We start from the raw sequence: 15,518 nt of genomic DNA, 5'->3' as shown, positions 1-15,518 counted from the left end.
GCACTCTTACAATACATGTATTGGCAAATCTATTATTGAGCCGAACAATGGCTGTTGGAAGAGAAGAGTAGCTCGTTGGATCATTGGTGAACTGAACAGAGAACCTGATGGAAAACAATGAAACTGAAAATAGTAGACTGCTGTACTGAACTATTTATATGTTATAAAAATCATTCAATTTGTTTCACGTGTTATGTACAATTTTACAGCATGTTTTTCACTAAACTCTCCAGAAATTTACTGAAGATTTGCATGATAATCACTTGAAATTCACACGATACTTGCTCAAGATTCGCCAAAGATTCGCTCGAGATTCGCACATCATTAACTCAGAATGTATTTAATATTCTCCGTTGACATTTGCTCAAGATTTGGAAGATGGTCAATCACCTTGGTTTTGATGCTGAACTCTCAGTCAACATTTGCACAATAGTCAACAGAAATTTGTAAAACTTCCTCAGTTCTCCCTCGAGATTTGCACAGTATTCGTCTGACAGTCACTTGACATTTGCTCAGGTGACTTCTGCTTGATACTTTCAAAACAGTTGCTCGAGTTTCCCATGATAGTGAAAGGAAAATTTACAACATTCATTCAACATTTGTTCACGACACATTCAACATTCACTTGATTCTTGCTCAAAATTTGCACATTATTTGCATGATCGTCACTTGGCATTTGCTGTAGATTTGCACAACATTCACATAATACTCACACAATACTCAATCAACAGTGAGTTGATCCTTGCTCAGGATTGATGCCTACTGGAATCTTGCAGAGCTTTGCCTCAACTTTAATTCAGTGCTTTTGCTTTAGATTTGTACATTATTTGTATGATAGTGTCTTGAAATCTCCTCACTTTGCATGACATTGACACAATACTCAGTCCGAATTCACTCCATACTTAGAAAATATTCACTCTGATTCACTCAACATTTGCACAGTACTCACTTGAAACTTTCACTCAGCACATCCCTCAACATTCACTCACGATTTATACAGTAACCAATCAGCATTTGCTTTAGATTTATAGGATACTTGAAATTCAAATCATAATTATTTAGCATTTGCTGGACTTTCGCACTCACCTGACATTCGAATGTTTTTCATTAAAATAGCTGTCGATTGGTAAGACTTTACACAATAACATCTTTACATAAATACATTTGAAGAAAGAAATATGTCTACTTTTGGTCAGTTTTGAGCAGATTTTGAACGGAAAATGTTAAAACATCCTTGTAAAACATTGTTCAATGAATGCCTTATGAAAGTATAATATAGATCAGTAGATGCATCTTTGATCTCTTTATAATAAACCCTGCAAAGGCAATGGAAGCGTAGAGTACCTGCATCTGGCCTGGCTCAATTATCCGAGGAGGTTGTTAACCTCCTGACACGGCCCTATGTGCCAGCTGTTTCTCCTAATATCCCGGTTTTGGCTCCAGAGCCAACGAAAAAAGGAAAGTTCTTGTCCTTACCAGGAAAAAGGACGCAGACCGACAATGACTTTTAAAATGCCTTTGAAAGTACCTGATTATTGATGCTACGCTGATTTAACTTCACTTCTTCACTGGGTCGGTGTTGAGGATGAACCAATTCGTAGTGAAGTAATGGAGTGTTAAATATAGGAATACAGTTGTAGAGTAAGTCAGAGCTCTATTATGTCATCTGAGGTCACACATTTCAAATTTATTGAATATCAGAATTGGAAAATCAAGTCGAATTACAGTAAAGTGTAACTCAGTTCAAGACTCTGATTTTTTCCTAAAAATCTTTGAATATCCTGATATGTTTATGGAAAATTCTCAGCTCCGTTAGACATGAATGGGACATTCTATGGTTGTAAATCAGTGTAGCAATACAAGTAAGCATTATACAAATTTTTTGAATTGGGTCTTTGTTTCAAAAATGCAGCATTTAAAAACTCTTAAAAATATTGAAATCTGTGTGTAGTAGATCATTTCTTTAGTGTAAAAGTGCTTCTTATATCATTGTAAAGTTTTTTTTACTTCCAATTTGGATGTTTCTTGGAAGGAACTTACATTTTTACAATAAGCAACTATATGAGTAATGTCGGTTCTTCACAAATATAGCGACATTTGCAATGGAAGTAAACATGCTCTTCAACAGCAGTATTGGGAGAACAAAAAAGTAATCTACCAAAAACACATTTACATACTTTTTGTGCGGTTTTGAACTTTAATCACCACATAAATTCTCTCAGAGGAGAATGCTAGTTAAAACTGTGAGTTGATGTCAAAGAGTCTAAGCGATGTTTCCCAGTCCCATCTTTATATAGAGTCTGCAACTGTCGCAACTTTGTTGTTTTTCACTGAAGCTTCTTTTGTAACTTCCATCAAAGCCTATAATAGTCACCAATTGTGTTTGGATAATGTGTTTGAATAACGTGCATGTGTGTGAAAGCACACATGGACACGCAGACAATATACTCGAAACATTAACATTGGCAAGTACATAAATAAACCATCAACCTAATTAGCATTAAGCACCAACATTAAATGTTTTAATCAGTCATACATTTTAGAAGAAGTATATTCTGGTACCATCCCAAGATGGAATTCACTGTGGAAATAGTTTATTTTAACTTATTTGCACTATCCTTGGAGGGAAAAACTCCCTTTTTCACTGGCGCTCTTTTCTGAAGAGAGCTTTTATTTCTCAGTCAAGGGTCAAATATATCCGTCAAGAACAAACAAGAAAAAAACAAGAAATCCGTTCTTGGACTGGACTCACCTTTTTTTTTTCTCCTCCCAACGCGGACAGACATGCCAAGAATTTGCTTAAATGAAAAGACTGTGATGTGTTGATCGATACAGCCTTGAGTTCTGTTGCCCAGATGCACGGTGTGATTAGAGGCGTGTGTGGCTAACCTTCACAGTTCTCCAAAGTAATTGTTTAAAGCATTTTTTGAAGTGATATAAACTGTGAAGCTGGAAGCAGAGGAATAATTAAACTTAAAAACACCCATCAAGAGGTGCAACCATCTCACAATCACACCGTGACCACGTTTCAATCTTTGACAAAGGCAGAAATTGAAACAGATAAAGCCCAGAAAATGAATAAATCCCATCGTCTGTAAAGAGTAAGCGATAATCGATCAGTTGGTGTTTATGTGTTTGAAGAATTCTTTCCAAGTTCTTGGCGGTGATTTTTCCCGTCGGTGGGTATCAAAGCCCCTGGACTCCCGTGTTTGTTGGTCTTACAGGTTTTTGAGCCAGCCAATTACATCGAGTCAAGGAGCCTTGATGTCCAAACATGTCAAAAATTGAATAATATCACGCCTATAGCTACGGGCCTGACTTCACAGACAGAGAAAATCAGCTGCTTTGCCTGTGGGTGGATAAGACGTGAGAATTCATAAAGGATGGGAGGATGTGAAGAGCTCAGTGTTTCCACGCACTGTCGAGCCGCCACGATAAGAAAACCAGCCTGAGTCCGCTGTGATACTGTGTGTTGACAGGTTTCTTTCACCTGAGAATCCCCGAATCTTCTGCAGTGGGCTCGGCTGTCGGCAAAATCAAAGCCCACGACTTGGACATCGGGAAAAACGCAGAAGTGGAGTACACCATTGTGCCAGGCGACGGAGGTGCCATGTTTGATATCACCACCAATGAACACAACCAGGAGGGGATCATCGTTCTCAAACGGGTATGAACACAAGAATATAAGTATATGTGATGAATACTCTGTCTCTCTTTATTCGACATGGGGCTCCAAAAACTTTAGGACAATTTGAGACAGTGATAAAATGGCGGGATAGGTTGTCCATCGCATGGTGACACAAACACTGACGGTCACACTCTGAGGAATCAGAAATGAATCGAATACAAAATTATTTACCCAAAGAAAACTTGAAACCAACAAAGACCTTTATCCTAACCCTGAGTTAGAAAGAAAACCAGAGTCTTTTTACTGTGAAACACTAACTCTGACACCAGTTGAGGCTTCAGTTGAGTGGTCATCTCTCAATCTGAGTGTTGAAGGCTTGATCCTCCATCTCCCCCTGTCCGTATGTCAGAGTGTCCTTGAACAAAGACTCTGAACCTCGAATTGCTCCCAATGGATTCACTTAGCATGTTGAATGAGACTAACAATGTGAAGTGCTTTGAAGGCTGCTGTAGCAGTGCAGAAAAAAAATGTTGTGAGAATCCATTTATATTTAAACTACTGTCCTACTCCATTTACATTACTGTCCAATGTGATTCAACACAGAGCTGCAGGGGGCTGAAGGTGATCCCAACTTTCAACTAAGTGAAAGGCTGAATCCATTTTGGATCTGTTTCCAGTCCTCCACTGGGCCACCACACACACTCATACAATATTCACATCTCTGGGCAATTTAAAGTTCCCAGTGTAGCAAACCTCAAAAACATGTCTTTGGGCTTGGGAGTGGAAACTGATCCACAGAGAGGAAAACCATGCACATACAAGGTGGCATGTAAAATCCGTACAGAAAGCCCCTCAAGCCCACTACCCTATTGTCCTTGGTGATGCTGCTTTCATTCGGCACGGGACTGCAGGGGTGCTGCAGGGGGGCTGGAGCCTCTCCAGCCAATGGTGATCAAAAGGCATGTATAATCACCAGTTCTTCACTGGACTGAACATTCATATTCAAGTTCACATGTAGGATCAATTCAGAGTCACCTGTCAACTTAATCTATGTAAGCACCTGCAAAGACACCTGCGAAATTTCACAGAGAAAACTCTCTGAGTTGGAATCAAAACCAGGACGCTAAACCCCCTCATGGCTGTTCTGGGATATGCACTGATCGGGTGGGAGTGAGGACCCTGAGTCTCGCCCTGTATTATGCAATGGAATTTTGCATAATACTGAATTTTTGTCTTTGCATGAACTGGGAAGTAAGACTTGGCACAATGTCAAAGAAAACCAGTGAGGTTTATCTGTTTTCTGTCAACTAACTCTAATGCAATAAGTAGCTGAAGCTTTCCGTCAAGGGGGTGCTTTTCGAGGACATACCGTCGTTGGTCGGGATAATGCGACACTTCTAACGTGCTTTTTGCTGGGATGTTTCAGAAGCTGTCTCTGCTCGGTCCAAAACTTTGAGCTGTGGAAGATCAATAAAACAACAGACAGCCGCTATTGTAATCATCAGTCGACTGTGCGCCTGGTATTTTAAAAACAGAAACGTCACACAGTTTAGAATGAGGAGAGAAGGGGGTGTTACAGCAATGAAAAAAATGCAGAATTGTGGCAGAGCTTGGTTGACTCATCACCACACCGTCATGCTGTATTCACACCCAGAACCTTCAACATGCTCCCCATCAAGCCCCAGTCCTCAGGCGAAGAAGGTTACTTTTTAATAAGAAAATCCTGGAATAGCTCAAATGAGTGACAGCTAATTGTGTTATGCTGCACAGTCAGCAGGAAGCCGGGTTCATGCAAAGACCGAACCTGTGATCTTACACTTGTGTGATGTTGCTCTCTGCTTGAGTCCTTGCTGTCCGTGCTTGAAAGTACAGCTGAGAGCAGCGGCGGATCACATGTGCTATAAAAAGCATTCACTCAGTATGTCAGGGTTAATTTATTATGCCATGGAGCTTCTTTTAGGCTAAATGGATCAGTACAGTGACACAGAGCTTTGGGTCTTGGTTGTTTTTTGCTGGGTTTTTCTTTTTTTTGGTCGAACATCCCTTTTTCTGAATCATGTAGCAAAAGTGTCCCTTTCAATAGCAACTTTTTTTTCCTTTTTTCTTTTGTACCGTATGTAGCATTAATGATATTACAAGTGCCGCCAGAGCGTGAGTGCTATTAGAGAAATTTATGACTCCAAGGATAAACCCTTAGAGATCTATCGTCTCACTTTCAAGGGGGGACCCACAGCTGCCAGAGCTGAAGAAAAATGACTGAAAAGGACTGAAATTAAAGGGAGAGAGAAAATGGTTGAGCCAGAGAAGTGCTAATCTGCTAAACACAGGATATTATGCATCAGCTATTATTTTCGCTATTACTTTTGACCATTAAAGTCCCTTTTAAAGGATGTCAGAGTCACGTTTGAGTCAGTTTATTTATACATTAAAATCTTTTTCCTATTGAGGGGCACATTCAAAATTGGACTGACAGTTATCAGTCTCGCTGAATGTGCATTACAAGCGTTGGGAATCACTTTAATATAACTTTTTAGTAGTGATATGGTAGTCGTGGATCAGTATAATAGAATTCGTAATGTTTCCTTTACCTTGTTACTTTTGGCACACACTTAAAAAAATTTAAGAAACTATTGTCCCTCCAGCCTGCTCACTGGCTCAACAATGAGCTTGGCTGTGTTCACACCGAATTGAGTTGAGCCAGGACCCCTTTTGGGAAGTGTGAATTTGTAAATCAGCCTCCTCATAAATAACTGAATCGTGTTCTCACCGGCGTCGAACCGAAGGGGCATCAAACCAGACAAAAGCAAGTCGGGTGCCGGAAGGAAACGCAATACTTGTTCCAAAATAAGTGACTTCAAAATAAAAGCTGTGTCGTGTTTTTGCCTTAAAGCAACACTAAGGAACTTTCAGTTTTCGTTGATTTTGGCGGCGCCAGTGGACAAAAGCGGTAGTGTTTTGCCTGACCGAATACTACAGTTCCCATGAGGACTAGCGCGTGGCGTCGTAAATTGCTGCTCCCGGTGGCATGCTGTCGGACTGAACTCGCCTTCATTTGTTTCCAGCGGCTGTGTGAAGGACGGATAGCGACGAGGTAATGAATCTAAATTAATCTAATGGTGGCTATACAATGTTATATCATGATGTGACGCATGCCATAAAGCAGTTCGCACATTTGGAGCTTTTTAGTGAGCAGGGTTCCTACCACCCTCCTCACAGCTGCTCAGTCCAAGTGAAAGCAATACTGACGCCCTCAGCCCGTGACAGAGTGGTCATTCAACTAGTTGTAAGTCAAAGTATTATCACAAAAGATATTGAAATGTTTTATTAAGGTTGAAAAGTTCCTTAGTGTAGGTGTAATATTCTATTTTTTTTACTTCTTCTGGTAGAATACAGAACAAACAACGTGATGTAGTCATTATACGCATTAGAAGAATGAACGGTTTTGTACCTCGTCACTGCAGGAAAGTCAAACAACTCAAAAATGGCACAAAACAGCTCTCTGACCGGAGCGGCTCTGTGTTGCCAGATTGGGCAGGTTTCCGCCAAATCAAGCTTCTTTTTTGAACACGTCTGATGGGTTGATGAAATGATTATGTGTTTATGAAGTGTTTTTTTAATTATACAAAACGATTTGAACGTGCATTTTCAACCGAAACGGCAGTTTGGGCTGCTTTCTATTGAGTTAAACGGGTTTATGGTGCGAGATCGACATATCTGGCAACCTCCTCCAGCGGACTGCAGAGACACTGCAGACGGTGCTGTGGTGATTCCGTTCTGTAGACGGAAAACAGCCAGAAGAACGGTTGTTCTGTTGTACATGATTTTTCTGCAGACCATACAAATCGCCGACTTTCAGAAGGAAGCACAGACATGCGCCATGCTCGACGTGCACGCTCAGAATAATAGTCCATGTCGTGCATTACGGAAGCCTCACACGGACAAAAGTGTGGCAAACGAGGAAAGCTGGCTGGACCCGGGGAGCAACCGTGTTCTCACCGCATGTAGATCGAGCCGGTGCCGACCTCGGACCTCCTCCTCGAAGCGGCCCCGGCTGGACCCACAAGTAGGTCGCTCCCACGTGAAAAACGTGTTCACACATTTTCGCTACCGGCTCCACCACGTCATTTATGTCGAGCCAAATGCCTCGGTGTGAACACAGCCTTAGCATCAAAAGAGAGGCTGTGTTCACACCGAATTGAGTCGAGCCAGGACCCCTTTTGTGAAGTGTGAATTTGTAAATGAGCCTCCTCATAAATAACTGAATCGTGTTCTCACCGGCGTCGAACCGAAGGGGTGTCAAACTAGACAGAAGCAAGTCGGGTGCCGGAAGGAAACGCGATACTTGTTCCAAAATAAGTGACTTCAAAATAAAAGCTGTGTCGTGTTTTTGCCTTAATATTCTATTTTTTACTTCTTCTGGTAGAACACAGAACAAACAGCATGATGTAGTTATTATACGCTTCAGAAGAATGAACGGTTTTGTACCTCGTCACTGCAGGAAAGTCAAACAGCTCCAAAATTGCACAAAACAGCTCTCTGACCAGAGCGGCTGTGTTGCCAGATTGGACGGGTTTCCGCCAAATCAAGCTTCTTTTTTGAACACGTCAGACGGGTTGATGAAACGATTATGTGTTTATGAAGTGTTTTTTTTAATTATACAAATACGGTTTTAACGTGCATTTTCAACCGAGATGGCAGTTTGGGCTGCTTTCTATTGAGTTAAACGGGTTTATGGCACCAGATCGACATATCTGGCAACCTCATCCAGCGGACTGCAGAGGCACCGCAGACGGTGCTGCGGTGATTCCGTTCTGCAGACGCAACGCAGCCAGAAGAACGGTTGTTCTGTTGTACATGATTTTTCTGCAGACCATACAAATCGCCGACTTTCAGAAGGAAGCACAGACTCTCTGTCATGCTCGACGTGCGCGCTCAGAATAACAGTCCGTGTCGTGCGTTACGGAAGCCTCACACGGACAAAAGTGTGGCAAACGAGGAAAGTTGGCTGGACCCGGGGCGCGACCGTGTTCTCACCGCATGTAGATCGAGCCGGTGCCGACCTCGGACCTCCTCCTCCAAGCGGCCCCGGCTCCACCCGAAAGTAGGTCGCTCCAACGTGAAAAACGTGTTCACACTGTCGGTACCGGCTCCACCACGTCATTTATGTCGAGCCAAATGCTTTGGTGTGAACACAGCCAGAGTTACAGTTTCATTAAGCGCCTGCTTACTGGGGCAGATTCAAATATGTCAGACTGTAGGCAAAATTAGTGTTAGTTCATTAGTACAAACAGGAGTGGCAATACTATTTCTAATAATAATAGATAGATACTCAGTAGTAATAATGTCATTCAACAATAATTCTGTTGAATGAAAGCATCTGGCAGCATCGACTTCATTTTACTGTTTTTCTACTGTTGTTCCCATTATACTGAACTGAACTGAAGAGAGAAACAGAGCCGAACAACCTCTGCACAGAAATGTCAGTCAGGAAAGCACTCATCATTCTTAATGTCAGCTCTCATAATATACTTGTGTTATTTATGTGTACAAGTGAAAATGAGCCCATTAGGAAGCATTTTCCCTGGTTTGTTTGCAGTCTGAGCTCTGTCCTGACCTGCTCCTGAGGCCAAAGATTTGTAAATCCATCAAGTGTCTGACTTGGTGAACACAAAGGAGCCCGTTCCTCGCACCCACAGCCTGGATTGTGTGGAGCCGGAGCATGATATTATTTCTATTTGGAGAGCATTAAAGCCAGTGACTATTGGTGGGTAAGGTGCATTTATGAGAGCGACAGAGAATAAAAGACTCTCGGTATAGCCTCATTATGGATTTCACTTTAAAAGGTGCTTTTAAAATGATGGCACGCTTGAATTTAAAAAAAAAAAGAGACTTGTAATAGATTTATTTTTAAACTTAATTAACATTTGACTGATTCCCGTCCAACTCTAGCATTTGACGATGATAATAAAACTCATGAGTAAATAAGAAGCTGCCTTGCATTGATCCGCTTGCCTCTTTTAATCCCCCCGATTACATGGAGCATCGCCGTCCGTCCAGGCAGACGAGACTGTTTCCAACAGTTTACAAAGTGTTACCTCTCTTGTGCTTGAACACCTGCCAGTGCTCTATTAAAACGCATCATGCCGGCATCAGTGAAACAGCTGGCAACAGTCGGGCCCGCGCCGTGTGACCTGTTAAGAAGGCGATAACGTATTCTAATTCAGAGGTGTGTTATCTCCGCACGTCTGAGAAGCGTCATGTTCCTTTCGAGAGAAAAAAAAAAGAACTGCACCGCAGACACGCAAAACCTTCACGCTCCGCTCCGCATCCCTCCATCCCCTTTTCGACCCCCTGCGGTGAGTTTAAATGCCATTTGTTGTCAGTGGTGTTGAGATTCAAGGCGGCGTAAAGGGGAGGCACAGCCGAGGAATGCAAAGTTTGCATAATGCAAAAGCCATGGAAAGTCTGCAATATGGAGCAGGAGGGGGGAATGCGGATGTAAATGCTTTGAAAGTGATGATTTTGGTGAGCGATTTTCTTAGATGTGGACAAAAGGACACTCTTTTATTTGTTCCCCCTCAAATTCTGCTTCAGTTTGGATTTCATGTTGACCTAAAAGAATTCCCCCATTGCTTAAACAACCATTATATTTCATTGTTTAAGAGGGAAGTGTTCATTTTAGATAGTATTTCTTTCTTCATACATGTCAGGACTATTCAATGTGATAGGCTTTTTGAAGTCACTGATTTAAAATAAAAAAGCAAGACTCATTGAGAATCAGGAAGTTACGATTCTGAAAACCATGTGCAGATAAAAATTGGTAGAATTAGATCTACTTGTCGTTTGCTAAGAACAATATGGAGATACAGAAAGTCAACCTTATGCTACCCACATCAAGACTGCCTTACTCAGCAGTCCTGACACCTGGAGGGGAACCATCCTTGGGATCTGATGGCCTTTAATAATCTGTAATGAAGCTCTATGGGAGATTACCAAGCAGGACATAATGGCACACCAGATATTCAGAAGGAGGTGGAGGTGAATAGGATGCACCCTGAGGAAACTCCAGAACCACGTGACAAGTCAAAGAGCCATCTTGGTTCCAAAGAGCAAGAGAAAACAGGACCTCCCCAAACTCACACACACGATCACCACATGAAGCCAAGACTCTTCGACTTGGCTTTTTTTCCCCCCCCAGATGTCCTGTGCTCCTCTTAGGAGCAATAGGATTAACTAACTGATAACCTAAAAGTGTCTCCCTGAGGTTATGCAAAAAGAGGATACAATCCTTCCTCCACATTTGTTACATTGTGAATTAGTAAACTAAGATGCAACTTTTTTAGACTCACTGAGCAAAGGTTTGAAAATGGGCAGGTTGTAACTTGCTCTAGTTTCATGTGCATATTATTAAATATGGTGGAAGTTGAGCAAAAGATCACTATGTGATTTTGAGAAATGTGAAGCAGAAGTCTTGTTGATTTTTCTTTTTAATCATTAAATCTGGAAATACTGCACAAGCTAAAAAACACATAATATGTCCAGAGCTACTTTAAAGTTGCAGGAAAAACACATGGCTGTTACCAAATATGGTCCCTGGTCCAATAAAGGGTCGGACTCCTTGGCTGGAAATTGCACATTACTGTGCATGGATATCACAATATCCCACAGACTCCCATAACAAAACAAATAACTCAAACTAACCATAAATTGCAAGTTTCCTGCGGCCTTTCTCAATAAATCCTGCCTCGTTTGCAGAAAGAAGTCTGTTTTTGTCACTCATTGCAGAATATATTTCACCTGATTGCAAAACTAAAGCCATTTCGGTCTTATTTTTTGTGCCTTTCAGGCTGTTTCTGATGTAAGACTGCAAATCTGCATGACTTTTTTCCCCCCGATGCATCAGACTGTGTTTTTTTTTCCTGTTAACTGGTACATTTTTAGTACATGCCCCAGAACGCAAAGGTGTGTGATCCTTTGATCCCCCACCAAAAAAAAAAAAAAAAAAAAAAAAAAAAAAAACACAGAAAAACCAAACTGCAACTGAGTGAGTAATTGATTCCCTGCTTAGTGTGAGCTCTCCCATCGTGCACAGACCCGTGAAGCAGGTGTGGTGTCCGCACTCGAAGGCATGCATCATTACAAAGTGACCTTCTCATTGACAGTAATGAAATAACACAGACAATCAGCAAGCAGTTGCGATGTAAATGGAGGCGATTATTTGTTTACATCATGTTCTCCCCTGACGGATGCTGGGAATGCATCTTTCTCTGCCTTTGTTTTGCTTGCTGTGTTTGATATATTGCCCTCACAACAATGAGGCATTGTGGCGAATCCCCCACACGCAGCCATTGTGAGCTGACCAAACCTCGACCTCCCTCCTCGACGGCGTAATTCACCGAAAAACATGTGCTCCCTGCCCGCGTGGCGGTGTGATATTAGCAGGTGTAGATGAGGGGGTGGGCAGAGATGAAGCCTTTATGAGTTCCCTGAAAACTGACCCACCCACGGACTCATCTTATTTCAGATTGGTGGAATATCCCCAGAGACAGGTGTGCAAATGTGTGCAGACAACCCCTCTCTCTCTCTCTCTCTCTCTCTCTGTCCTTCTCTCTGTCACTTTCTTTCTCTTTGACTGCACTCCCTTGCACACACATGAAAAAAACAACAACAAAAAAAACAAAACAAAAAAAAACAGCAGGACAGAGACGAAAGCCACATTGTGCGCAGAGCAGAGTTTGGCAGACCTCAAATTAGAGACTCGGGAAGGTTGGTTATGATAAGAGGATCAGGCTGAGTAATGGGTTCAAAGGATGATCGTCTGGTTCCCAGTCTGCCGATACAGGGGGAAAAGAGGGACAAAAAAAAAACAGACACAGAGGCATTGACGGGGGTTTGCACATCCCATCTGCAAAACACAAGATTATGGGAGACAATAGGTAAATCCACAATAAATTCCCAGAGAAACATGCAGACAAACGTGTACATGCAGAGCGACATACTGTACATGAGAAGGCGCAGCCGCATTAGCATAGCGGTGCAGCTGTTGGAACTCTCTCAGACATGTTGAGAGATCCGGAGCGATAACCTTGGAAAATGTGGCCACAGCACAGTTTTCAACAATGTTAAAAGCTGTTTGTCCATTTGCATGTTTATTCGCTTCCTCCAGGGAGGATGAAATAGTTCGATACCTGCAATTGAAATGTGGCGATCCGGCGCCCGAAGCGGCGGCCTTGTTTAACGACAGCTTGTGTGGCGTAATGTTTGCTGGCTCACATTTGGGAAATCCATTTTCATACAGGAAGATCTACTCAGTGTACAAACCCCGTGCCCCCGGTGAGCACAGTGCATTGAATAAAGAGCATTTGCTGCAGACCTCTGGCACCGCTTCCAAATCCATCGCCCAGAGTGTCAGAGGGCTTCAAACACACTGTAGAGAACTGCGGGTGACTTAAAGCGGCTATAAACTGTATTTTGCTCATCTTAAAGCAGCTACACACTTTGTGATTTCTACCATTTCGGAGAGAAGATTAAGAAATGTGACGATATTGGTCGTCTTGGCTTAAAAGTTGTGTGAGGACCATGAACCTACAATAAATTTCTGACCGTGTCAGAAAATGCACAATGTGGAACTCATCCCACTGCAGAGCGACTCACCAACCAATCGACATGCAACAGAATATGATAACACCAATATGATACCAGTTCAACCAAATAAATGTTAACTGACGTAATGAGGAGGCTGAAATGACAGATTTTAATGGAGATTAATTGAACATTTCAAAGTTGTGGAATTCCATAAAAAACTAAAACCTTGTAAAACAGTGACACACTCACTAAGCTCAGGCTTTTGAACACGTCTTTTTGTTAGTTGGATGTCATTCTTAGTTCATCAAAGCACATAAACTGAAACTCCAATGTACTCATGTGAACATGCCATTTTGCACTTTTAAAGGCTTTTATATCAAGCCCAGTGTGTCTCTTTTCTTGCTATTGGTGCTGCAAAAGTGGTTTGCAAAGTATGGGCTGGGCCATAGAGCTGCAACAGAAGGAAAGACGAGGATCAGGGGATGGCCTTTACGTAGCATTATTTATTCCGTTAATTTTCCAGACAAAACTCACAATAAAGAGAAGTAGAGAATCTCAAAGTAGAACTAATCTCATTAAATAACATTTATGGAATGGAATGTTGAATATCAGTGTCATAAGTATAAGACACTGTGGCTCGTATGTTATGCAGTTTTTCTTTTTTTGTTTGTTTTTGGAAACATGGTTTTGAAGAAAGTAGGGATACTGAAATACTCAACAGGCCTTTTTCTGTCTTCCAGTTCTTCCAATTCCAAAGTTGCCATTTCAATCCCCCATCTTACCTTGTCCATGTGTTAAATTTGGGAAGATACTGACCTTTGAATTGCTCCTGATGGAGGTCTAGCCTCTCTGAATGGCAGTCGTCACTATTGGTGTGAAACAATTGAGCAGGATTTAGGTGGTGAAAATATGATGTGTAGCAGCTGAGGTTCAAGTGGTGGTGTGAGTTATTTCTCCATGATAGAGTCAGAAATTCAATCCCTTAATCTCCCTCTGTCCATAAGTCGAATTGTCCTTGAATGGCAGTTTTCACCAAACTGCTTCAAGTCATGAAAATATGCTATTTATTAGTCTGTATAGTCTTACCATCCTTCCATCCATCCATCTTCTACACCATTTTTCAAGCTTTTAGGTAGCTGGATGCTGGAGTCAATGCCAACTGTCAACATCAAACGCGTGCTGGAGTTGTGAGAGAAAGCAGGCACTGGGCAAATATGCGAACTTTGAAATGAAAAAGCATCAAAGCATCAGTGTGCTTCTGAAGTGTACCACCATTCCCTCGCTCTTTGTGTAGTCGCCGTCCAGTTTTTTTGTCAGATCACCTTCTCGTCAAGAACTGAAATTCCTCTCGCCAGTGTTTTTCATTGTTAGATATCGTCTTATTGTCGAAGTCTCATCTGCAAATGTGTGGAGAGCATTTTCTGTTCAGGTTTCTTGACTCTAAAACTGAGTCAACCCTTGGAACTTGTTGGTATTTGGTCATATTTTACCCATCCAGTTCCATCAGGATCAAACTGGGTGGTGTATGAGTTTGGAACCCTTATGAAACCCTTATCCTACATGATGAAAAACCTTTTTTTTATGGACTGAATTAATCTAAACTGTGCCGACAGGTGTTGTGCCTGAGCTGTCGTGTTGCTAAGCTTGCTGTGGCCGGTTACCATGTTAATCACAAGAAGTGGACAGACAATTGAGCAGTGACTTTAATTGCTGGACTGACCCTGCGAGCCTTTGTCACTTCTCACTTTAGCAGCACGAAGGTGTGAATGACAGAAAGGAAGGCTCATTGTATCTGTTCTGAAAGTAAGATTTAATGCTTTTTCTAGGCATTACACCTGGAGGGGAGAGCTCTATAGCACATTATTCCAACGCCCTCAATAGCCACTTCTCAAACTGCATGTGCTTTATCTGATGCCGAGAAGAAATTTTCGACTGCATGCTGATGTTTTTCACTTTATAGTATATTTTTCTTTTTGTGCTCGTAAAAAAACTTTTTATTTCAAATCTATAGTGTATGTTCATGAAAAGACAAGCCCTTTAGGCTGTTGCTGGAATTAAGTATTGAATTATGAATAGCTTAATAACACAGTATAATTAATTTTGGAATGCAAAAAACAAAAAAAAAAAAAAACTGTGATAATTGTTGTATATTAACTTGAAATAAATGTATTAATCTTTGCAAAAATTAGTCAAAAAGTAAATAATAGGTACAAATGCATGGGTTTATGTACTTTTTCTGTTATTTAGTTGTTGTTTTTTTTTAGAAACAAACTCAAGTCATTCTCATTCATTCTGCAACAGTTGT

At 41.5% G+C, this 15,518-nt stretch overlaps 1 protein-coding gene across 2 annotated transcripts in view; it reads left to right on the top strand.

The window, feature by feature from the left end:
* The window catches only part of LOC115394184 (cadherin-12-like), a 159,236-nt gene that overhangs the window by 101,612 nt on the left and 42,106 nt on the right, over nt 1-15,518 (top strand). For both annotated transcript variants that reach the window (XM_030099401.1, XM_030099400.1), the window contains exon 6: nt 3,480-3,667. In XM_030099401.1, coding sequence (XP_029955261.1) covers nt 3,480-3,667 — 188 coding nt within the window. The remainder of the gene's footprint in view (nt 1-3,479; nt 3,668-15,518) is intronic.

This window comes from Salarias fasciatus, chromosome 9 (genome assembly GCF_902148845.1).
Source record: "Salarias fasciatus chromosome 9, fSalaFa1.1, whole genome shotgun sequence".
NCBI lineage: Eukaryota > Metazoa > Chordata > Actinopteri > Blenniiformes > Blenniidae > Salarias > Salarias fasciatus.
The sequence above is the reverse complement of the archived record's forward strand: the minus strand, read 5'-3'. Positions and strand labels throughout refer to the sequence as shown.